Source organism: Somniosus microcephalus, chromosome 17 (genome assembly GCF_052327205.1).
Source record: "Somniosus microcephalus isolate GS21.2 chromosome 17, FLI_Smic_1.0, whole genome shotgun sequence".
Lineage (NCBI taxonomy): Eukaryota > Metazoa > Chordata > Chondrichthyes > Squaliformes > Somniosidae > Somniosus > Somniosus microcephalus.
Window position 1 is genome coordinate 39,220,027 of NC_141003.1, and position 26,131 is coordinate 39,246,157.

At 41.4% G+C, this 26,131-nt stretch overlaps 1 protein-coding gene across 2 annotated transcripts in view; it reads right to left on the bottom strand.

Annotated features, from left to right (window-relative positions):
- The window catches only part of LOC147105660 (ankyrin repeat and sterile alpha motif domain-containing protein 1B-like), a 307,039-nt gene that overhangs the window by 164,552 nt on the left and 116,356 nt on the right, over nucleotides 1-26,131 (bottom strand). The window contains exon 2 of one of the 2 annotated variants that reach the window (XM_086010208.1): nucleotides 4,579-4,614. The exons of the other annotated variant lie outside the window; for it this stretch is intronic. Coding sequence (XP_085866334.1) covers nucleotides 4,579-4,614 — 36 coding nt within the window. The remainder of the gene's footprint in view (nucleotides 1-4,578; nucleotides 4,615-26,131) is intronic. 2 annotated transcript variants of the gene reach the window in all.

Here is a 26,131-nt window from a genome sequence, read left to right on the forward strand (position 1 = left end):
CTTGAGGTGTCCATAATTTATAAGTTTCATTGTAATTGGCTTTAATTGTAAATGCTCGGGCTAGAATTTTTAAGGATAAACTAGCCAACACACAGACTTTCAACCTACAATATACATCCATCCTGAATTTTAAAATATGTTCAAGTTGCTCACAATAACTTTTAGAGTTCAGCCCCAAATGAAATTCCCATTTGCTTATCGGTACAAACTGAGCATTTCCGATTTTGTTGTGGAAAAAAACAAATGAAGAATGTGGGTCCCACTGGAGTCACTGGATGCGACCAACTCTAAGAATTATCAAAAATAACAACAGAAAATGCTGGAAAAACTCAGCAGACCAGGCAACATCCGTGGAGAGAAAATAGAGTCGACGTTTCAGGTGAACCCTTTGTCAAGACTAAAGAAGCACAGGAAATGAAATAGATTAAGAGGCCAGGCTGGGAGAGAACAAAAGAGAAGTGAAGAGACATTAAGAGGTATTCAAAACGAGACGAGATGGTGATAGGACTAGTGGAGACAAAAGACGGCTCCAGATTAGGAATTCTAAGAATTATCATGTAGTTATTTAGAATTGAGCGGCAGGTGTTTTCTTTTTTAAAAGTTACATTTTCCTCCTGCAATGATCTAGTTGATCATTGTTACGTACAAATATCCCAAGGTATCTCTGGTATCTAATTCTTCGATCACCCAAGGAAGCTCCCACAAATTGCTAGTTTTCATTCATCATCGAATTTTGATGATGCTACAATCTAGAAAAATAAAGCGCAATGTTAGCTCCCAGTAATCCACTGGCGATTCAATTCAGATAAACTTGTAAAGATTACACAATTGTAACTTTTGAGGGGTGCAGGTGCACACCCACACAGACATGGATAAAAGTGGATGGGACTGACTGCAACAAAATAATCTAATTCCTGGGCTCATAGAAACAGAAAAACAGGAGCAGGAGTAGGCCATTCAGCCCTTCGAGCCTGCTCCACCATTCAATACGATCCTCTATCTCAATACCATATTCCCGCTCTCTCCCCATACCCCTTGATGCCTTTTGTGTCTAGAAATCTATCCATCTCCTTCTTAAATATATTCAGTGACTTGGCCTCCACAGCCTTCTGTGGTCGAGAATTCCACAGGTTCACCACCCTCTGAGTGAAGAAATTTCTCATCTCATTCCTAGATGTCCTACCCCGTATCCTGAGACTGTGACCCCTCGGTCTAACCCCCCCCCCCCCCCCGCCAGCCAGGGGAAACATCCTCCCTGCATCCAGTCTGTCTAGCCCTGTCAGAATTTTATACGGTTCAATGAGATCCCCTCTCATTCTTCTAAACTCTAGTGAATACAGGCCTAGTCGACCCAATCTCTCCTCATACGACAGTCCTGCCATCCCAGGAATCAGTCTGGTGAACCTTCGCTGCACTCCCTCTATGGCAAGTATATCCTTTCTTAGGTAAGACCACCAAAACTGCACACAGTACTCCAGGTGTGGTCTCACCAAGCCCTGAACAACTGTAGTAAGACATCCTTGCTCCTGTACTCAAAGCCTCTCGCAATGAAGGCCAACACACCATTTGCCTTCCAAACTGCTTGCTGCACCTGCATGTTTGTTTTCCCAGGTCCCTTTGTACATCAACATTGCCCAATCTAGCACCATTTAAATAATACTCTACCTTTCTGTTTTTCCTACCAAAGTGAATAACTTCACATTTATCCATGTTATACTGCATCTGCCATGTATTTGCCCACTCACTCACCTTGTCTAAATCGCCTTGAAGCCTCTTTGCATCCTCCTCACAATCCCACCTAGTTTCGTGTCGTCAGCAAACTTGGAAATATTACATTTGGTTCCCTCATTCAAATCATTGATATACATTGTGAATAGCTGGGGCCCAAGCACTGATCCCTGCGGTACCCCACTAGTCACCGCCTCCCACTCCAAAAATAGACCCATTTATTCCTACTCTCTGTTTCCTGTCTGTTAACCAATTTTCAATCCATGCCAGTATATTACCCCCAATCCCATGTGCTTTAATTTTGCACACTAACCTCTTATGTGGGACTTTATCAAAGTCCTTCTGAAAATCCAAATACACCACATCCACTGGTTCTCCGTTATCTATTCTACCAGTTACATCCTCAAAAAACTCCAGTAGGTTTGTCAAACACGATTTCCCTTTCATAAATCCATGTTGACTTTGTCTAATCCCGTTGATATTTTCCAACTGTCCTGTTATCACATCCTTTATAATAGACTCTAGCATTTTCCCTACTACTGATGTTAGACTAACCGGTCTGTAGTTCCCGGTTTTCGCTCTCCCTCTTTTTTAAATAATGGGGTTACATTTGCCACCCTCCAATCTGCAGGAACTGTTCCATAATCTATAGAATTTTGGAAGATGACAACCAATGCATCCACTACTTCCATGGCTACCTCTTTTAGTACTCTGGGATGCAGATTATCAGGTCCTGGGGATTTATCAGCTTTCAGTCCCCATTCATTTCTCCAGCATTATTTTTTTTTAACTAGTACTAATTTCCTTTAATTCCTCCTTCTCACTAGACCCTTGGTTCCCTAGCATTTCTGGGAATTTATTTGTGTCCTCTTTCCATGAAGACAGAACCAAAGTATTTGTTTAATTGCGCTGCCATTTCCTTGTTTCCCATTATAAATTCTCCCGTCTCTGACTGTAAGGGACCTACATTTGTCTTCACTAATCTTTTTCTTTTTACATACTTGTAAAAGCTTTTACCGTCCACTTTTATGTTCCTTGCAAGTTTACTCTCGTGCTCTATTTTTCCCCTCTTAATCAATCTCTTGGTTCTTTTTTGCTGAACTCTAAACTGCTCCCAATCCTCAGGCTTACTACTTTTTCTGGTAACTTTATATGACTCCTCTTTGGATCTAATACAATCCTTAATTTCTTTTGTTAGCCGTGGTTGGGCCGCTTTTCCTTTTGTGTTTTTGCACTAGAAAGGAATGTATAACTGTTGCAATTCATGCATTCGTTCCTTAAATGTTAGCCATTGCCTATCCACCATCATGCCTTTTAATGAAGCTCCCCAATCTATCATAGCCAACTCACTCCTCATACCATCGTAGTTTCCTTTGTTTAGGTTTAGGACCCTAGATTCGGATTGGACTTTGTCACTTTCCATTTTAATGAAGAATTCTATCATGTTATGGTCACTATTCCCTAAAGGACCCCGCACAAGAAGATTATTAATTAACCCCTTCTCATTGCACAATACCCAATCTAGGATAGCCTGTTCCCTAGTTGGCTCCTTTTGTACTGGTTTAAAAAAACCATCTCGTACACACTCCAGGAATTCATCCTCCACAGTATTATTACTAATTTGGTTTGGCCAGTCTGTATGTAGATTAAAGTCACCCATGATTACTGTAGTACCCTTGTTACATGCATCTCTAATTTCCTGTTTGATGCCATCCCCTACATTACCACTACTGTTTGGAGGCCTATAGCCAACTCCCACCAATGTTTTCTGCCCCTTGGTGCTTCTTAGCTCCACCCAGACTGATTCTACATCTTGATTTTCTGAGCCAATATCCTTTCTCACTATTGCTCTGATTTCATCCTTTACTAACAAGGCCACCCCACCTCCTTTTCCTTTTCACCTGTCCTTCCTAAATATCGAATATCCTTGGATATTCAGCTCCCAGCCTTGGTCACCCGGCAGCCATGTCTCCATAATCGCAATTATATCATTGGAAACAAACTGATTGAGATTTGCTCTTGTGATTTACAAGATGAGATTGTATTCTTGTAATCATACCTAGATAGCTATTATATGCTGGATCAACACAGAAAAAATAAAGATTTTTTATCTTTTTGTTTCAAATTATGTTTTTTCAATTTCAACACAAACCTACATGAAAAAACCTAACAGATTGAAAACAGAATTATTCAGGAAGTTCAAAAATTTTACACTTGAAAGATAGAAGACTAGTGTTTAGGAATGTTAAAATTGTCAGAAAATTCTATTTGTTCAACAGTTCATTAAAAAGATTGCCAAACTGTGGTAATTGAAGTATTCTCACATAATTATATTTTTCCTTCTCCTTAAACAGTACAAATGCTAAATAAATTAGATATGCTATGCAAGCACTTTCAGTAACAATTCTCTAACATTTTAAACAATACCAAAAGTTTAATAAACTTTGACACTAAAACAGCACCAATTTTAATAGAAGCCCTAACTTAAACCAGTACTAAGTCTCAAAGTTAAATGCGATAACTTTCTTTTGATTTTGTTGATACAGTTATACTATTAACTCAAAACCACTTAAGAATTTTCACAACTTAATATGGAATGACTGATCATGTTTGAACGGGATAGGGTCAAAATGGCAAAGTATGGTAATTAGATTAGTAAATGAATACTGCACATCAAAAAAGACTGCAGGAGCCAAGTTATATATATCAAAATATATATCTCTGAGCAGGCACCGGTAAATAACTATACTATTCATTTGAGAGAGAATGAAGTTGCAACTGATAAAATGGGTCAGGAGTTTTACTGCCAGATTGGCATTTTGTTAATGTCCACATTTGAAGGTTTCCTACCTTGTGGGTGACAGTTTGGAGTGCAGAAACCGCTTCCTGGAAGGCAGAAGATGAAATGAATAAATTTAAAGCTATAAACAATGAGTCCTTTTGAAAAAAGTTAATTCTTAAACTTTTAATGAGCTCGTCGAGTGGAAACTTTCCTTGTGTGTGTGAATAACCTACAAGACGTCATATTTGCTATTAGCTTGGTGTTGGAAAGCTGAGTTCAATTTAAAACTGTAGGAAAAATATTTGAAAAATTAATTTAAGCAGATTAAAATAGCCTTTTTAAAATTCTCTCACTGTATCCGCCATGTTAAACTATGAATATCTAGTAAACTGCACTCTCCTTACTTCACTTCTGGGACTGAACAAACATCAGTTAGTGCTGCCTGCCAATAGTGTAAAGTTAAATAATCATTAAGGAGATGGCACAGTGGGTTAGCACATTGCCCTTTCACCACTGAGATTTGCCCCTCCCTAGGTTTGAATTCATCCCAGACTGACAGGATGATAGTTTCCCAATTATGCTCCAACTTATCTGCTCCTGCGACTGAAACCTTAATCCATGCCTTCGTCACTTTGAGGTCCAGCATCACCAATGCAATCCTAACCATCCTCTCCGCTTCAAATCATCATAAACTACAGCTAATCCAGAATTCCACTGCTCCTGCATAATGTCCGTACACCCATCACCCCTTCCTGTCCAGGCTTCGATGGATCCCTGTGCACCACCGAATTGATTTCAAATCCTTCTCAATTTTCAAACTGCTCAATAGCGAGATCCACCCCATTTAAGCAATCTTCCCCCACAATACATTTCCTGGCTGCACCACCATCTGACTCTGGATTAGTATTTGTTCCCCACTTCACCAATGGAAGCTGCTCAATCAGCTATATCCCTGTCCTCTCTCCCAAAACAACTTGGTTGGTTCACCCCACTGCTCTCTGCACATTTACAGCGTTTTACTACAAGAAGAAATTCAGATTAGAATCTGCTAGATATACAGTTGAACTCTATTTAGTTAGAAAACGACAAACAGACTAACACATTAATAGAAATCTGGATCCAGTTGCGCACTCAGAACTGGAAAAAATAATTCTATTTTACAGCACATCGATAGTTACTAATTGTAGCTGCAAAATCAGCCCCACTTGTTCAGCTTAAAGGTGGGCACGTTACCTTGATTGCACAACAAGAAATACGTTACTATGCTTGAAATGCAAAATGCCATGTGATGTCACTGACTGCACCCTGTGGTAGAAATCACTGAATGAAAAGTCCACGAAATCTTTGAAACTCGCATTGCATGTCCTTACTACAACAGACAAAGCATCCGCTGCAGTGGAAACTTTCCATAGTAGCCAATATAGTGTACTTGAGCAGAGTTTTCAGAGCAGGCTATTCCATGAATTTCAAGTATTCCCCAGCTCCTTTAAAACAGGTGCTCCACGTTAGTCGTGAACATGCCTCACTGTTTTATTCAGAAGTGAGAACAGTAAAAAGGACAAAACATTTACCAGGGTGAAGTCTGCAGTGGAAAATATGGGATAAACCAAATACTGATTCAACCTAAAGTAAAAACTGAAAATACACAACTTAGTCAGCATCTGTAAAAAGAAAAGATCTGGTCTCCTTACAGATGCGGATCAACATGCTGTGTAATTCCAGCATTTTCTATTTTTTTTTTTTTTTTTTCCAGATTTCTAACATTTGGGGGGCAATTTTAACTTTTGCCAACAGTGTAAAACCAAGCGATAGCCCATTATACAGCTGTCCCAATTGTCCTTTCTATTGTGGAATGGAAATTTTAAGTTTAAACAAACTAGATTGGGGCCTTTTCTCCAAGGCAAACAATACTGCTCTTTATTGTGAAAAAATATCAAAGCCTCATGTGAGAACTTTTCCAGGTTGCAAAGTCATAGATTTACATAATAATTCGCAAAAAAACAAACAGTTCTATTTAGTCTGAATTTTATTACATCATTTATTAATAATTTGGCAATGTGGACTTCCACTGCTGAGACAACTCAGCTCAGCTGGAATCAGGCACTCGGCACGGATGTTGAAATAAAGGTGGTCAACTGCTCTATTCAAAAGCATATTATATTTCGTGGTAGCAATTGAATAATTCCAGTGCACGTCTCTGCTCACTCATTTGATGAACTAGAATAAGTTAAAACAAGGGTTTTTACAAAATAAAACTAGCCATATTTTTTGCCACATTTAAATTCAAATCAAGTGCTTTTAATTCTCTTATTTAGAGTACTGTATTTGACTTATATTGCAGATATTAAATAGTAATAATTGGTTGCTATAACATGCAGTAGAAATACTTAAATGGCTTAATAAATTTGAATGCAAACTCAGCATGACATAGCGAATGGATAGCACCCAAGGGAAGGAAATGTTAAACTGCAGTTTCTTCTCTGAAGAAAGTTGAAATTGAAATGTTTCCAATTTATGACTAAATTCATAGGCAACTAACATGCTGCATTCAATATAAGCAAATGCACCCATCAAACAGCAGAAGGCAAAAGCAAAATAAACTCTGAAGCAGACAATGGCCAAAGCCTTTAAGTAGGCCTCTGATTTTTAATTCTCCGCCCCCGCCCCCGAACTCAAGTCATAAAACTTTGGTGAAATCAGCTGTTTGCAAACATATGCCTAAAACAGAATGCTCATAATCAAGAAACTTTGGATTTAATCAGCAACAGAGTTCAGGAAGAAAAATTAAAAAATACTTCAAATAATAAATGTCTACAACATGTCTTCAAAAAGTAGGATACTGCAAGGACTTGACCCGCATCACTTACTGCATCATAAACACCCCCTCTCCCATGGAACATCATTTAGTTACCTGTGCGTGTCACTGGTGATTGAAGGTGGGCTCTACATTGATGATACTCATCAGTAGTGAGAGCAAATGAAGTGCTCCTTGCACCAAATCAGAAAACTGACTGCGCATCATACTCAAGACTGCAGTATGCCAATGGTGACATCCAGATTAAACTCTAATATTGCAATTCATTCTTCGAGGGTAATTATCAGGTTTCACTCTGAAATTAGAAAGCTCACTGTCGTGTATTGATTGCGAGTTTGACACCAGTTAATACGGTAATGTAATGTGCATTGCATTATGGGAATTACCCGGGAAAGCAGCAGTCAGCCATTTTACCAATAAAGCAAAGATCACAGTCAGAAGCCTGTCTGCCTGACTCCGATTTAATTGGACGTATCTACATGCTTGATTGAACGCATTAAAGCATAGATACAACATTGGCGACGAGGATAACGGACAGAATCTTTTTAAAAAGGTAGTTGCCCAAGTTTTAGATAGCTAGGATGGAGAAGACCGGCATTCAAAATTTTGCTTGCTTCGCCGAGCCAGCCACGTTGGGTCCAAGATGGACGAGGTGGTTAACGCCTTTTGAGCTTTATACCGACGGCAAAGGACTCATTATCGACGATACCTCTACAGCTGCCACAAAGCGGAGGAGAAGAGCTCTACTTCTACACCTAGCAGGACCAGATGTCCAGGATATCTTTTCGACTCTACCGGACACAGGAGAGCCAGCAGACTACACGGCGGCGGTTAGTGCTTTGAATCACTACCTCGTGCCCCAGGTCAACGCAGCATTTGCTAGACAGACTTTGCATAAGTTGTCCCAGAAGGCAGGTGAGACTGTGCAACAATTTGCTACTCGCTTGCGGCAGGCTGCTAAAGACAGTGCTTTTGAGGGGGATGCGGATAATCAAATAAGAGACGCTATCCTGAGTAGGTGCATGTCAGCCTATGTGCGGAGGAAGTTGCTAGAGGAAGGGCATGGTCAAACGCTCGCCCGCACGTTACAATTGGCCTCGCAATGTGAAAACGTCGAGGAGCAGATGTCAGCCATGTCATGTACAGAGAAGGCGGAGACAGATACTGTTCGTCGTGTTACACAGAAAAGAGGGTATAATGCGAAAAGCTCGACAGAGAAACCAAAGGGAAATGTCGATAGGAACGAAAGGAAATGTTACAGATGTGGACACACAGATCCGAAATGCCCAGCACGCGGACAAACATGTCATAAGTGCAAGGGAAAGGATAATTTCTCCAAAGTATGCCGCACAAAGGGTACAAAGAAACACAGTGTGAACAATGTAGAGGAACAAAATAACTGTGCATTTGCTATTACTGGAAATAACGTGACAGAGACACTTACCTTTTGTGTGTGGGGGGGGGGGGGGGGGGGAGGGGGGGAGTAAACATAAGAACATAAGAAATAGGAGGAGTAGGCCAATCGGCCCCTCGAGCCTGCTCCACCATTCAATAAGATCATGGCTGATCTGATCCTAACCTCAAATCTTCTATCACTGTGCATCCACCCGAACCCATGTCATCTCCCGGGAGAGGCGAAAAACCAGATAAAGACCCAATGGCCAATTTGGGAGAAAAAAATCTGGGAAATTCCTCTCCGACCCATCTAGGCGATCGAAATTCTTCCAGGAGGTCACTCTGTCCCTATATTTTCTACAGTACAGGGTCACTGGCAAGGCTTGGAAGCTAAGCAGAGCCAGGCCTGGTTAGTACCTGGAGGGGTGACCACCAGGGAAGACCAGGTGCAGAAGGTCACGGAAGGAGCCCCGAGGAGGGGCGGTTGGTGAGAAGGTCACGGAAGGAGGAGCGGCTGGTGAGCAGGCCCGGGCGTTGGGCTGAAGATTGTCAGACAGGAGGAATGGTGGAAATGGAATGGCGGCGCGCACCGACGCAGCAGCTTTGCTTCTCCCAGTCATGGGAGCTGGCAAGATCACATTTCGTTGTTCATGTACTTGTGCAATGACAATAAAGTTGAATTATTATTATTATTCTGTAAAGGCAATCTCCACCCCAGCCAGAAACAGGAATAAAACCATCTCCTGAAATCTAACACAGAATTAGAACACAGTAGGAGCAGAACCAGGCTACACGGCACCTGGGCCCACTCCACTACCCACAGGGCCATGACCATTCCGGACCTAGACTCATGTCCAATTTCCTGCCCGCTCCCCGTAACCCTTAATTCCCTTTACTTCTAGGAAACTATCTATTTCTGTTTTAAATTTATTTAATGATGTAGCTTCCACAGCTTTCTGGGGCAGCAAATTCCACAAACCTACCACCCTCTAAGTGAAGAAGTTGCTCATCTCAGTTTTGAATGAGCAGCCCCTTATTTTAAGATTATGCCCCCTAGTTCTAGTTTCACCCATCATTGGGAACATCCTCACCGCATCCACCCGATCAAGCCCCTTCACAATCTTATATGTTTCAATAAGATCGCCTCTCATTCTTCTGAACTCCAATGAGTAGAGTCCCAATCTACTCAACCTCTCCTCATATGACCACCCCCTCATCCCCGGGATTAACCGAGTGAACCTTCTTTGTACTGACTCGAGAGCAAGTATGTCTTTTCTTAAGTACGGACACCAAAACTGTATGCAGTATTCCAGGTGCGGTCTCACCAATACCTTGTACAACTGCAGCAATACCTCCCTGTTTTTATATTCCATCCCCCTAGCAATAAAAGCCAACATTCCATTGGCCTTCTTGATCACTTGCTGCACCTGCATACTAACTTTGAGTTTCGTGCATCAGGACCCCCAGATCCCTTTGTACTACAGTACTTTCCAGTTTCTTGCCATTAAGATAATAACTTGCTCTACGATTTTTCCTGCCAAAGTGCATAACCTCACACTTTCCAGTATTGTATTCCATCTGCCAAATCTCTGCCCACTTACTTAGCCTGTCTATGTCACTTTGCAGGTTTTTTATGTCCTCCTCACTCACTACTTTCCCTCCCATCTTAGTATCATCTGCAAACTTTGATATGTTACACTCGGTCCCCTCCTCCAAATCGTTAATATAGATTGTAAAGAGTTGGGGACCCAGCACTGACCCCTGCGGAACACCACTAGTTACTGGTTGCCAATCTGAGAACGAACCATTTATCCCAACTCTCTGCTTTCTATTAGATAGCCAATCCTCCACCCACGCCAGAATATTACCCCCAATCCCGTGATTTTTTATCTTGAGCAATAATCTTGTGTGGCACCTTGTCAAATGCCTTTTGGAAGTCTAAATACACTACGTCCACTGGTTCCCCTTTATCCACCCTGTATGTTACTTCCTCAAAAAACTCCAGCAAATTTGTCAAACATGACTTCCCCTTCATGAAACTATGCTGAGTTTGTCCTATTAAATTATGTTTATCCAAATGTCCCATTACTGTCTCCTTAATAATGGACTCTAACATTTTACCAACCACAGATGTTAGGCTAACTGGTCTATAGTTTCCAGCCTTCTGCCTACTACCCTTTTTAAATAAGGGTGTTACATTAGCAGTTTTACAATCTGCCGGGACCTTTGCTGAGTCCAGTGAGTTTTGGAAAATTACCAATGCATCCACAATCCCTACTGCTACTTCCCTCAAGACCCGAGGATGCAAGCCATCAGGCCCAGGGGATTTATCCGCCTTGAGTCCCATTATTTTACCAAGTACCACTTCCTTAGTGATTTTAATCGTATTTAGTTCCTCCCCCCCTAGAGCCCCCTGTTTGTACAGTGTTGGGATATTCTTAGTGTCCTCTACTGTAAAGACTGATACAAAATAATTGTTCAGTGTTTTTGCCATCTCCATGTTTCCCACCATTAATTTCCCGGTCTCATCCTCTAAGGGACCAACATTTACTTTAGCCACCCTTTTTCTTTTTACGTAACTATAGAAACTTTTACTGTCTGTTTTTATATTTTTTGCTAATTTACTTTCATAATCTATCTTCCCTTTCTTAATCAATCTTTTTGTTATTTTTTGCTGTCTTTTAAAGACTTCCCAATCTTCCATCCTCCCACTAGATTTGGCTACCTTATATGCCCTTGTTTTTAGTCGGATACTATCCTTAATTACTTTACTTAGCCACGGATGGCTATCTTTTCTTTTACACCCTTTTTTCCTCAGTGGAATATATATTTTTTGGAAGTTGTAAAATAACTCCTTAAATGTACACCACTGATCATGTACCGTCTTACCCTTTAATCTATTTTCCCAGTCCACTCTAATCAATTCCGCTCTCATACCTGAGAATGTTAATCGGGTGCAACTAATAATGTGATAGATGAGAATACATGAGAAGGATTAAAGTCAGAACACATTAAGTGTCAGTCACATGTCCCTAAGACAGAGAGAAAGTTATTCTCTTATGCTTCTAGCCGACCACTGACAGTTAAAGGTGTATTCACATGTGGGATTACAATAGGTAAGAGAACTGAGCAGGCGGAGTTCATTGTGGTTAGAGGCCATGGAGAGCCGTTGCTAGGAAGGGAGACAGCCATGAAACTGGGAGTTTTAAAAATAGGCACAGATGTCTCAGCTGTGGTAGATGCAAGACAGCTACTAGAACAATGGTATCCAAAGGTGTTCCAGGGAGTAGGAAGGCTGAACACAAAACAGATCAGTTTGTATATCGACCCACAAGTGAAGCCTGTGGCCCAGCCACTCAGGCGTATACCATTCAACTTAAGGGGGGCGGTAGAGGCCAAAATAAAACAATTGAGGGACATGGACATTATCGAACCTGAAACTGATCCCACCCCATGGGTAAATCCTGTGGTTATTGTACCAAAAGCGGATAAGGATGTAAGGTTATGCCTAGACATGAGACGAGCAAACCAGGCAATAGTGAGGGAACGATATCCAATCCCCACCGTTGATGAGATACTCCAAGGTATGAACGGCTCGACTGTGTTTAGTAAGCTAGACCTGAAATGGGGTTATCACCAGCTAGAACTGACCCGAGTCATGAGAAATCACAACGTTTGCAGTACATAACGGAGTATACAGGTACAAGAGGCTGATATTTGGTGTATCTTCAGCTAGTGAGCAATATCAGCACGAGATAGCTAATGCCTTAGCTGGAATAGAGGGTGTTGAAAACATCTCAGACGACATTATCGTGCATGCACACGACCAGGAAACGCACGGCAGACGCCTGCACGCTAGCATGACCAGACTAATGGAAAGTGGACTGACACTAAACTCAGAGAAGTGCCAATTCAACATGGACCGATTGATTTTCATGGGAATCCTGTTGTCTGAAAAGGGCATCGGACCAACAGCAGAGAGAGTGCGAGCGGTGGCAGAAGCTTGGGAACCAGAGAATGCTACAGAGGTAGGGTTGCAAAATTCTGGGAATTTTTAAAAGAGGAAACTTTCCATGGGAATTTTCGGGAATTTAGAGTTTTTTGGCACACTGATGGTTTTTGTCTGTGACCCTTATATTATCTTTGTCGTCAAAATAGACATACTGTTCCATACAAATAAAAACAGGCTTTCAAAACTTTATTTAGGTTATAATTTTGAACTTTATTGAACCCCCACAAAAAAGACCCACCTAAAATAAAATAAAAAGAGCGTCAGCTTATTTAGCCTGTAATTTGTCCTTATTTTGTCCCCTTGAGTCTTCTACTCATGAGTCTTCTGAGTCTTCTACTCCTCATTGCTCCTCCTGATTCTCTGACTCTGGCTCTGACGTGTCCATTTCCTCCTCTGTGTCAGTGTCTAGCTGTGTGGTGGACACTTCTGTATCTGGCTCAATAAGTTGTAGGTTCGCCCGGATAGCCACCAGTTTCTCCACTCTCTCGTTAGTCAGCCTGTTGCGCACCTTTGTATGCGTATTCCCAAAAAGTGACCAGTTTCGTTCAGAGGCCGCTGATGAAGGTGGGATTTGGAGTATCACCGATGCAATAGGCGACAGGGCCTCAGATGCATAAAGTCCCTTCCACCAGGTATGTGCACTGATATGCTTGCATGATTCCCATATCCCATCCCCATTCCAAAGACCTTGCTTGGTAGAGAACTTTGCCAGACTTCCCAGAACTTTGCCCACATCCAGATTGAGATCGTGAGAGAGGGTAGAAATCACACTAAGCGCTGTTGATCTGTTCTCCAGAAAGTATTGGTCTCCCAATATGCTTTGGGTCCAGCATGTATGCTGCAGCATGAATCGGCTTGACACAAAATTCTTGACGCGTCTGTATGAATTGAACAATTGCCTTCTCCTCTGCTTTGAGCAGCAGGGATGTGGGTAGGGCAATGCTGATTTGTTCTTTTAAATCAGCAAAAAGCCCGAGAACATCTGACAAGACAGCATCATCTCCTTCAATCTGAGCAATTGCAGATGCTACTGGTGAGAGTAGTTTAAGGCTGCTAACCACTCTCTCCCAAAACACATCATCCAGCAGTATTTTCTTGATGGTGGTTTCCATATCCCCAGACTGGGATATTGCCATTTCTTGCAGCGACTCCTTACCCTCCAGAAGGCTGTTGTACATTATGACACCACCCCATCTAGTGTTGTTGGGCAGCTTCAGTGTGGTGTTCTTGTTCTTTGTCATTTGCTTGGAGTTGTAGGTTGCTGCAACTACCTGTTTTCCCCTGACATGCTTAACAACTTGCTTGGCTCTCTTGTACAGTGCTTCCATGGTTCTCAAACCCATGATGTCCTTGAGGAGCAGGTTAAGCCCATGAGCTGCGCACCCAATAGACGTAATATGAGTGAAGTTGTTGCATTTGGGTAAATGCTGCTGCATCTTTGTGGCATTCTTTACATATGGCTTTCTACAGTGTTTGCACATGTACACAGTCTTTCCATCTTTAATGCCTGGGGTAAAATGCTTCCACACATCCGACGGTAAACGTGGCATTGTTCTATGCAGAGAAATAAAGGGCATTCATCTCTGTGTCGAACTGCGGTCGATCAGCACGATTGCAACAGGGTGAGTACATTTTTGCTGATGCTCCATGTGATGGAAGCATGACCTGTGCACACACGACGCTACATCACCAATAGTGTATTATTTTGTATATTTTAAATTGAAGGACAACAGAGTTCAACAAGTAACTGGTTTATTTGGTATAAAGTCTGATTTACTTACTGCATCTTCACAACATCAGCAGAAAACAAAATGACTTCCCTCAGGACCCCTAACCTGGATCTTAAAAAAACTATAGCAGTCTTACAGATGCCTGCAGGCCGATCACAATTCGATATGCAAATATTACAAATAGAGGGAGCTAATCGCTCATCCAACCAATCAGGACACATTTGTTCACAGTCACACACAAAACTTGTAATTATTAAAACAAGCCAAGTAAGAAGATAAACATATATTGATTAAGAAATTCCTTAATAATTAAGATTCCATCTCTGTTAGTAATTTTAAGAGAGGACCTGTGGAAAAAAAATACAAAAAAACATTATGCTAGCATGTGCTTTTTTGGGCAAAATTCCCAAAATTCCCAAGCTAAACTTCCCGTGGAAAATTTCCGGAAATTTACCAGAAACTTTCCACCCCTTTGCAACCCTATACAGAGGTGAGGAGTTTCTTGGGTCTCGTTGGGTACAGTAGCAGATTCATCCCGCAGTTTGCAACGCTATCAGAGCCACTGCGACGCCAGACGAGAAAAGACACTCCATTTAAATTTGGATCACAACAGAGGCAGTCATTCAGTGCACTCAAGGAAGAGTTGGCCAGAGCCGGCACTTTAGCATATTTTGATAAGGACGCACCAACCAAGGTGATAGCAGATGCCAGTCCTGTAGGGTTAGGCGCAGTACTAGTTCAGAATCAACAGGGACAAGAGGTGCCAATATGCTATGCAAGTCGTAGTTTAACAGACTGAGAGGGGAAATACTCTCAAACAGAGAAAGAGGCCTTAGCTCTTGTATGGGCTTGTGAGAGGCTGCATCCATAGGTGTATGGCCGAAAATTTAACTTGGTAACTGACCATAAGCCATTACAAGTGATATATGGCCCACACGCTAAACCCTGTGCCCGTAGAGAGAGATGGGTACTTAGATTACAGCCGTACGATTTTAAAGTGATACACATTCCAGGCAAGCAAAACATTGCAGACCCACTGTCACGATTGCTGGGGTAGACAGCAAAACAGGAGAGACATTCTCATGGCTCAGATGAATATGTGAGATTTGTAGCTGTCAGTGCGACACCAAAAGCACTCACTACTAGAGAGGTGGAGGAAGCTCTGCTACCGACCCAGAGCTGATTGAGGTACGGAAGGCAATCACAAACGGACATTTTGAGAACTGTAAAGCTTATGCAGCAATTGCAAACGAGCTGTGCGTAGTGGGGTACCTAGTTCTTCGGGGAACACGCATCGTGCTACCCACAGTGTTACACGCACGAGCCCTGGTGTTAGCTCATGAAGGACACTTGGGAATAGTTGGAACAAAGCAACATCTCAGAACCAAGGTTTGGTGGCCTGGCATGGACAAGGCAGCTGAAAAACACTGTAAAGCGTGCCACTGCTGTCAGATAGTAGCCAGACCCAACCCACCTGAACCGTTGAGACCAACACCATTACCGGAGGGCCCCTGGCACGATGTAGCTATAGACTTACTGGGACCCTTGCCATCCAACCACTCCATTCTTGTGGTAGTTGATTATTATAGTCGCTACTATGAATACGACATCATGACCTCCACAACAACAGAGAAGGTTATTGATAGTTTAGAGTCAATTCAGCTGTCATGGTTTGCCAATCACCTGCAAATCTGATAATGGTCCCCAATTCCGATCTGAATTATTCAAAGAATACTGTGAAAACAACGGGATCAAACACCTGAAAACATCAAAATGGGCTCAGGCTAACGGAGAAGTCGAGCACCAGAATGCATCGCTGATGAAGAGAATCAGAATTGCTCAGTCAGAAGGACTAGATTGGAAACGTGAACTTAGAAAATGTGTGACTGCGTACAGGAGCATTGACCATGCCACGACAGGAAAGAGCCCGGCAGAGCTGCTCTTTAAATGGAAAATGAGAGGAAAGCTGCCAGACATCACAGAGTCGCGCGCAGACATGGAAGTACGTGACCGGGGCGCAGAACAAAAAGGCAAGTCCAAACTGTACACAGATGAACACAATACTCAGAGGTGGAAGTTGGCGACACGGTGCTGGTATGGCAGGACAAAGTGGACAAGTTCACCACTCCTTTTAATGTCACACCGCACAAAGTTTTGAGTAAAACATGGAGTCAAGTAGTAGTGGAATCTCCAGACGGAGCACGCTACTCGAGAAACATTACGTTTGTGAAGAAATACAGAACCAATGGACCAAAGGAGACACTCCATGAGCAGGAGGAAACACAAGGGATTGAGGACAGTATAGTAGACCCTGACACACATACCACTGTGACACAGGCAATACCTACTGACACCAACATGTCAGACATATCCAACACAGCCAGACCTCAAAGGGTTAGAAGAAAACCCCAAAGACTGTCTGATTATGTCACAACATAAACTGTGCGAGAACTGCATGGGTGATGGTAAATGTTTAAACCTGGGAATTATTTAGTTGTGTGGTAAGACACAAGTTTGTAAAAAGTTTATAAATCAAATAAGTTATGCAATGTTATTGTAAGCAACTGTTTGTAAACTGCAAGTTTGTTTCCAAGGAAAAGGGGGATGTCGTGTATTGATTGCGAGTTTGACACCAGTCAATACGGTAATGTAATGTGCATTGCATTATGGGAATTACCCGGGAAAGCAGCAGTCAGCCATTTTACCAATAAAGTAAAGATCAGAGTTAGAAGCCTGTCTGCCTGACTCTGATTTAATTTGACGTATCTACATGCTTGATTGAACGCATTAAAGCATAGATACAACACTCGCCTATATTGTACATTTTTACATTTTGAAGCTAAATAACTGAATATTGATAATTGTTGCTGATTAAATCAAGACTCAATTTGAAAACAGCTTTTTGCAACACTCCAGTGATCTGCATCAAAGGAAAAGCAGTCAAGCAGCACGAACTACATCATTATGGCAATCTCATAAAATGAAATCTTCTGTGGTGCACAAAGTGGACAAGTGCTGTTTACCACATATTGAAATGTTCATGAAAAAAACGGACAGAATCGTGACATTCAAACAGCGAAACGCCAGTTTAAAAATATATAAATTCCCATGTAATAACATTTGACCTATTCCATCACCAGCAACAAATGGCCTTTTCACTTGTTAAAGCAAAATAAAATGGGTAAAATTCTAAATTTTAGTAGATGTTTGATTTGAGATTGAGCACTCCATGATTTGACTGTTGAGAATTAAATGGCACATCGGTGTTGCTCTGCAGAACCGTTACAAATTTTATATGTACGCTTATTTTAATTTTAGAAAACAACTGTCCTATATCCCAGGGGGTGGGGGAGATTGCTAAAGTGGGTCTTTGTGAGGGAGAAGTGGCTCCAAGATGACATGCCCATCAATGTAAGTTCAGAACTAAGTCACTCTTCTATGACAGACTGAGTAATCCAATATCTAAACTAGGCAGCCTGCAGGGCACTGTTGATGATTGACCAGCCAGTCTGGCTCACTAATGGAACATGGAGAGGTCGATCTGTCACTAAGGTTGACACTCTTTCCACTCAGCTCTAGATAACATTTGAAGCCAATGCCCCAAGGGTAGGGTGGTCCCAGTTCAGAATGCAGTGGGGCACTTAACAGTGCACTGTACTGATAAGCTGCAAACTTCAGAAGTATCCCTGCTCAGATTTGGGGGTCCCTAAGCCTCGTCTCTGCCAACCTACATTGAAGTTCTCTGGACTTTGGTAAATGGGATGTGTCCCTATAGACAGAGTGTGCACGTATAGATTTCTCAGCAGCTTGGTCGGAAGATCAATTTCTACCATCAGAGAAACTGCTGATGGAAGAAGCCTATTAGTTACTTCAAAGGCTATTTCATTTACAATACGCGTAACACTGCCATCAAAACTTCCATTTGCCATGAAAATTCATTTAAATTATATCACATAGCGAAAGGAAGGAGGCAGAATCCCTTAGCAATGTTGCAATCAATTTATTCATAGGGCATGTCATAATTGAATTGGCATTAACTGAAATCAATGAACATCTCAGTTTCCATGATCTTGAACAGTTTAAGGAGGTTTCAGTATTAAAGGTCACTATGCTTGGCTGTAAAAAATGCACTTAAATCATAACTTCTGCCCCTAATATTTGTTGCAAATTATAGCAGTAACAGAATACGACTGTAATAAGCAGTCACAGAATACTAAAGTCATTAGTCAAAAATATTCTTATTATCGTTCATGTTTTAAAACACAGTGAGTTCAGCGATACTGAAAACTGTATACAGACAGTTATTGAGAGACCTGAATAACTTGCACTGTAAAATATGCCAGGGGCATCCTAAAACCAGACACTCGCAAATTACAAAAATTACAGACAGCATTCAATGCACCAAGCCCTTTTACAATTTAAAACAAGGGACACAGCCTGATGTCACACTTTAAAATGTTCAAAGTACATACAGTCTTCCGAGTCTGAAGATTAAGATGTCTTTTTTGTCCATGCAGGTTTCGGCATTTGAATCACCCCTGCAGCCATTGTCCCGGCTTCCAAAAGCAACCGTGTTGACAACACATGGCAGAAGATGCGCACACACCCCGGCCCCAAACCATACGTTGTTTGTCATCAGAGTGCCGTTACTATACAAGTACTGTATTTGGCACATCAGTTTTGTTGTTATATTTGCTTCCAAACTTAAGTTGTTAGCAGTGTTGCAGTTGATTAGATGCAGATCATAATCTCAGCTGCTTCTTCAAGATCGTTGGGACAATTTTTACAGTACATTTCATAACCCTGCAAAAAAAAGACAGCTGATGCAAGCCCCTTAGGTGCCCGTAATTTACAGATTTCACTGTATTTACTTTTTTTTTTACATTCAAGCATCCAAGTTTCTTGTCCTGGATGATTTGGAGAGTAGCAGCCAAGGTCCAAGAATTGTCTTTGGGGAAGAGGGGAGAGGTAGGTGGAAAGAAATGGATATGATTATCCTGGGCTCTTCAATCTTCAGGCTGTGCCCAGGAACCCTGCTGTCCCTCCGGTCCATGCAGATCTGGTGTAAGCTGCAACATGTTTCTTAAGATGACCCCCCGCCCCCCTGAGGCTCTCATAGTCCGCCGAAGAGCAGTGAGGTGAGAGGCCAAGAATACCTCCTCCTGCCGCCTTTCTATTCTAGGGCTGGGCCTGCACCGACTGCTGGTGCAGGTCCACAGACATCAGACTGGGATTTCAGGAAATTTTGGCGTGGAACAGTGAGGATGGAGACTGAGCTTAATGGGTCTCCATCCCTTGTCCCACGTTGCTGCACCTGGGAACTAAATGTTCCCCAGGCACAATAAAGAGGAAAATTCCACCCTATTAATCATACTGCATCAATTGAGGCAAATGCAGTGAACAAAGAACAGTATATGTCTATATAATCAAATGATTTTGGGAAAGATGAGAGGATATGTTTCTGCCCTTCAGCCTGCCCTCTGGGTTCCTACCTGCAAAATGGTACCAATGTAAAATAGGAACATAAGAACAAGAGTTGGCCATTCAGCCCCTCGAGCCTGACCTGCCATTCAATGAGATCATGGTTGATCTGTACCTCAACTCCATATCCCTTAATACCTTTACCTAACAAAATTATATCTATCTCAGTTGATTTGTACTCGACCGTCCACTTGTCTATCCGCTGTGTGGTCATTTATTTACCTTGGGTTTTTGCACCATAGGAAACAAACAGCGTCACAACCTACAAATCTGTTTTCTATGTTTAACAAACACTTAGGTTCTGCAAGCAAACAAAATAGACATTCAAATTTTGACTGGGCAGTGGACAAATCAATGGGACAATAATCTCTTGCAAGAATTCTGGATGACTCTCATGACCACTCAGAATGCCAAAAAAAGTCGTATTTATCCATAGTGAGAGGCTGCAGTTCACTGAATTTACAGGCCTAAATGTAAGGCTGTCATACAGGCCTAAATGTAAGGCTGTCAATAAAGCAAGTTCTCCATGAAAGAAGCTTGAAATTACAAATTTACATAAGAGCAAATGGAAGAAAACATTATTTATTTAATACCAGTTTACAATCTCAGTTTGAGATCAATGAAGGCCTGTCTGGTCATAATCTTCAGCTGGCCCTGCCCCTCACCAATTGTGATTCTGTAATAAAGCATCATGAAAAACTAAAATGGCTGCAACATGTACTTGAATAAAACTAGGTTATAAACCAACTAAAATCAAATGAGAAACATTGAGAGTAGTGGGGTTAATAGACTCTTTTAAAAAAGTACCACTAAATAAAATTATTCCCTTTTGTATTACATGTGTAGATGTTGGATGCTCTGCACTAATTAAGGTGGTGTTGGGAACCCCTATTGTAGGAACTGATAACTTATAATATCCAAACCATTGGATGGAATGTTTCTGCATTCAGATTAAGTCTCAGTTGGGAGCTATCTCTACTGAAGGTAATAGAACAGCATCTGCTCCTAGGACAAAAACAAAGCAAGGCTTGTGCAGCCCATACAGGGCCATCAAGATGACTTACACTCTGCCTACACAAACCTTTTGAATTGCTAGCAGAATCAGGGGAAACAGAAGACGAACATAGGGAAGCTTTTGTGTTAAGAAACTGCCCAGCCTCCAAGTTGGCCGATATCCAGGAACAAAATTGTGGGAGTTGGTTGCTTGCCAGCAACATGAATAAACCAATCTCCAGGGATTCTCAGAACTGGAGTATCCAATGCATTACCGCCAGATAAATTCTGCACTTGTGGAGTTGGGTGGTGAGGCAACCGAGGGCATGAGCTGTCAAGCTATCTACAGTACTCCTATTAGGTGCTTATTTTGGAGCATCACTCCTTTGCTTAGACAGACCACACCCAGTCACAGGGATCACGTGTGGGTCTCTGGTTGTTTATTGACGGAATGGACCACCATCATATTTCTTTGAATATGAAATTGGAATTATTACAGGGTTAGTGTAACTACACTGAACTGGAGGACCGGGTTGAGATTAATTTGGCCTCTACGCTATCTCCAAGTTGGAGAGTGCTCCCATCCTACTGTAGATGCATTCATTATTACTATTAGCTGTGGGCATAGTTGACATACAACAATCCCTTTCAGGACATTGCTCTGGTGATCGCCAGGTAAGGTCGTAAGCTGAAGTCCAGTCATTATTTGCAGGATGGAACCGGAGAGCCAACTGAGATAACCAATGGCTGAGAAAATCCAGCTAGAGAGTTGATGTAAACAGGCCAGCATCGGCCACTATCAAAGCCAGTCTATGCAGATAAGGATGCCTGGAATAGCATGCTGTAACTGGTCAGGCTTTCTCCCAACACTTGTGCCTTGCGTTGACAGCTAAGGCGGCAATTTCTGTAAGCAAATGAAAGCTGCACCCTTATAAATGAGGTGCAAGAGATAGAATTTATAGGATTAACAATTACTACAGAATTACAGTATTCAGCGCATCAAAGATCACATGAAAACCAGTAAATTGCACACTATCAGCTCACCGCTCAGACTGAAACCAATAGTTGGATTTATTTACAGGTTGAATAATAAACAGAACCAGAAAGATACAGCAAGTAAACTGAAAATACTATGAAAAAGATAGAATAACTTCACAAAAGGTTAAAATTCTTTTTTTTTTTTTTTTTTTTTAAGAACACGTATCTTGCAATTTGATAAGTGACAGTGCTTCTTAGACCTTCACAATGTAGTGTTGCACATGAGTGATGCAATTCCCAGTAAACCCATCGAGTTCAATTCTCTAGTCAAGACTCAACAGCATTCCCAGACTTAAACATACCAAAAGCCTCTAAAGTATGATCTGATAGTTATTTTTGATTAACGGCAAAATCATAAGAACGAACTTGCATTGTTCTAGTGCCTTTCGTATCCTCAAATAGGTTCGAAACCGCTTCACTGCCAATGAATTACTTGGAGTGTAGTCACTGTTGTTTTTTGGTGCCAACTTGCACAGGCACTGAAGAACAAGTGACAGTAGTCAGCAGTCAATAGTTAAAACCTTACGATGTTTACATTCTATAGCTAACTGCACTTACGACTGACACCAAGCACAATTCCAATTAACACAAAGGCCCAGATTTTGCGGTGGGTAATGACGGTGAACTGTCAGCGTTAGTCGTCATTACCCCTCTGAAACTGACCACAACTTCAGGATTTAGTGCTTGCGCATCTAAACATGGAAATCCTGAAGTTGCGGTCAGTCATTCACTGCTCTGACACTGGCTGCACTGTGGCACCCTCCCCCCACCCCAACCCAATAGCCGGCAATCAGTGAAATCAGTGGAACTGATGAAAACTTGGGCTTTTCCGCGCTAATATCGCTGTTAAATACCCCATTAAATGTTAAGCCTTGTTGGAATAGGTGTAACTGGGGTTTTAACAGTGTAGTGACTGTTAAACAAATGTTATAGCCCTGAAAAACTAATTTTTATATTTGTGGAGTGTCAAATTTCTATTATGAAAAAATTACAATTTAAAAACAAACTTTAAAGTTTGTTTTTGATATTTCAGCTTCTACCTCATCTCCATGTGTAAGTCCCAATCTTTAGTTAGCTCTCTACCATTTTTAAAAAGTGGGGATAAATGCAGCTTTTCATTTCCTCGTTTGCTGCTTGTGGGAATTCGTTAATGTGATTGGTTGCTTAGACAGTTTGTTGACATCACTGCAGCCCTTCACTGGGAATCCCCGTTGAGAAAGGCAAACTTCTCGCCAGAGATCACGAGATCTCTGTGGGCAGCTTTCTTCAGGGCCAGTAGCGAGTGCCTCGGCTTCACTGTTGACCGAAAAGCACGGGCCAAAGTGTATTTTTTGCAAAGAAAAATATAACAATTCCCACTACAATATATGAGAGAAGCAGTACCAACCAAGGCGAGAACAGGTTATTGCTGAAAACACCAGAGGCAGGTATTGTATTTTATTTTAAAATTGGTAAGCACAGATAACAATTTTATTTAGGTTAGTAAAGTTAAGTGGCGTCGCTAGAGTTTTACATGCTTCTTTCGGGATTTTTTTAAGCCAGACCTTTGGAACCATTTCCTGTTGCTCAGGCTATTGGTAACCTGCTGCCATACCAGACCCTTAAAAGGAATTACAAACTGAGAAAAAGAATGGCCCATTTAATCACCTTAACCTGTAATGTTGAGCAGCATAAGTCTCAGAAATCTCTACGGTTGGTATTAAAAAGTGAATGCGGCACCAGGATACAAGTTGAATAAATGCCAGCACCAAGTCTCAGTTTAACACACAATTCTCTTATAGATCTGAGAAAATGCATCACATTTGCAAGTCAAAAAGAAAAAAAATTCATGAATGCTAGATTTCTAGCATTCTATCTTTTATTATTACAGAAGCATTGAGTGGGGCCTTCGTCAGAACTGTTTGAGATAAAAGATTCCACCTAATTCATTCACTTTGTTTCTGTTTCAAAGGCTGCCTGATCTACCATGTACTTACTGCATGTTCAGTTTTCATTTCTGATCTCAGTACTTAGCCATTTCCCTGAAGAAGCCAGAGTTAAGCTTTTACTTTACAAAACTGCTAGCAGTGGTTACTTTGGCACAATTGTAAATAATTCATATTCAGAAATGGGCTTGACTACCTGTTCCAACATGAACCACTTTTGCACGCATCTTGTTATTTTAAAATTGGCGTTGTGCACTCACAATTATCTATGTTGCTTCCCAATACTTGATTATTTACTTTGATGGGTCAAAGTTCAAATCAACATGGACAAGAACTAGACTTTTATTCATTATTATGGATGTTGGCTCCTGTGGAAAGTTCCATAGAATTTACAGCACAGAAACAGGCCTTTCGGCCCAACTGGTCAATGCCAGTGTTTGTGCTGCACACAAGCCTCCTCCTCCTCACCCGATAAGAATATCCTCCTATACCTTTCTCCCTCATGTACATATCTAGCTTCCCCTTAAATGCATCTATGCTATTGGCCTCAACTACTCCATGTGGTAGCAAGTTCCACGTTCTAGCTCTTACCCAGACTATCCAGAGAAGATACTGGAAAAACAAGGACTTCCTAACAAGTGTCAATTCAAAGGTGTATCAAAGATGAGAATCTTGCACACCTCTAAACATCTGTTCGAGAGGTAACAGCACAAACACAAAATAGCTCGTTTCCCCGACAATGGCATACAGCAGAGAGTTAAGGGTAGAGATCATTTTTTTATGAAAGGTATAATGACACTTAACATGATATCATCTACTAATTACACCATACCTTTATCTGCATTACATCCTGAAAGGGGAAGAAAGTCTTTTACTTTGCAGGCCATTTGGTGAGATTACCAAGGAGAAGTCCAATTCGTCCGAGTGAAAATACCAATTGAAATGGAGGCCACAACTTCGGACAACATTGAAAAATGCACCACCTGCTGGGTAGACAGTAGGCAAAGCTCCACTGAAATAAACAGGACTTGAAAAAATGTTCTGAGATAGATAGTTTTATAATTTTTTTTCTATAGAAAATGGGGGAGCATTCAGAACAGAAAAATACTCATGTCTGTCAGAAAAAGATTAATTTTATCTTCACACATTTCACGTCAAGTTTCATTCTATGAATTATATACTTGTACTATGAATTTAACCATCATTTGGTAGCTATTCAGTGGTAACCTACATGTTTTTCCACTTTAATGAATATTTAACCCCAACTATACCAACAGTTTAAAAAAATGGAGCTTATTCTCTCCAAGCACAAACTGTGATAAAAATTTAAATAGGTTTCATTTCCTGACAATTATCAATAATGTGATTAGCAGAAGGGGGCCATCACAGATGCTGCCTGATGTGCTGAGTGCTTCCAAAATTTTCGGTCTTAATTTTTTAGTTTTCATGCACTATTTCTTAAAAACAACGCCACGGTGATCTCTCAATGGCTCAAAATGGTTACGATCGTACAGACCAGGAAGGCCCCAGGTTCAATTCCAAGTCTGTCCTGAGTTAGTTGATCTCAGTCATGTCAGTGTTTCAATTAGCCTGAACCCCTCTGGATTAGGGAAGGGTGGGGAGAGTCAAGAAGGATTCTGATTCCTAATCATGTTCCAGCAATTCAGAAGTGCACATGTATGAACATTGGGTGAGAAAAGATTAACGTTAGTTATGTTATCCCCAGGAGCCAAACAGCTTGCTGGCACTTGCTATCAAGCCTCACAATTGGCAACAGCAGCTATAGCATGACTAGTATTTGTTTAACAAAAATATATTCAAGCCAACTTTAATGTGCTGGCATAAGTCAGTTGCAAATGGCCAAGAACTAATGCAAATCTCACGAGAGTGGTAATGTTTATAGCACTCAATCTTTTGGGGTTCTGTAATTCGCATAATTATTGACAGCTTCAGGTGCAGATTTGGACAGACATCGATGCAGATTTGGACAGACACAGGGAGCACACCGGTGATGGGAGATTTCTCTGACTCAGGAATAAGATGACCACATACAGCGCTGCCCATTAGCAACAACATCTTCATGCCCCAGACCCCATCAAGCTAGGTTATACGACCACAATGTTTGAAGGATACAGATCTGCAGCTGAAATTGGTTTCATTGATCTCCACCAAGCCTATGCTGTCTGTCAGTTGCTTACCTGGCTTCTTAGAATAAATGCTACAGTACTATGA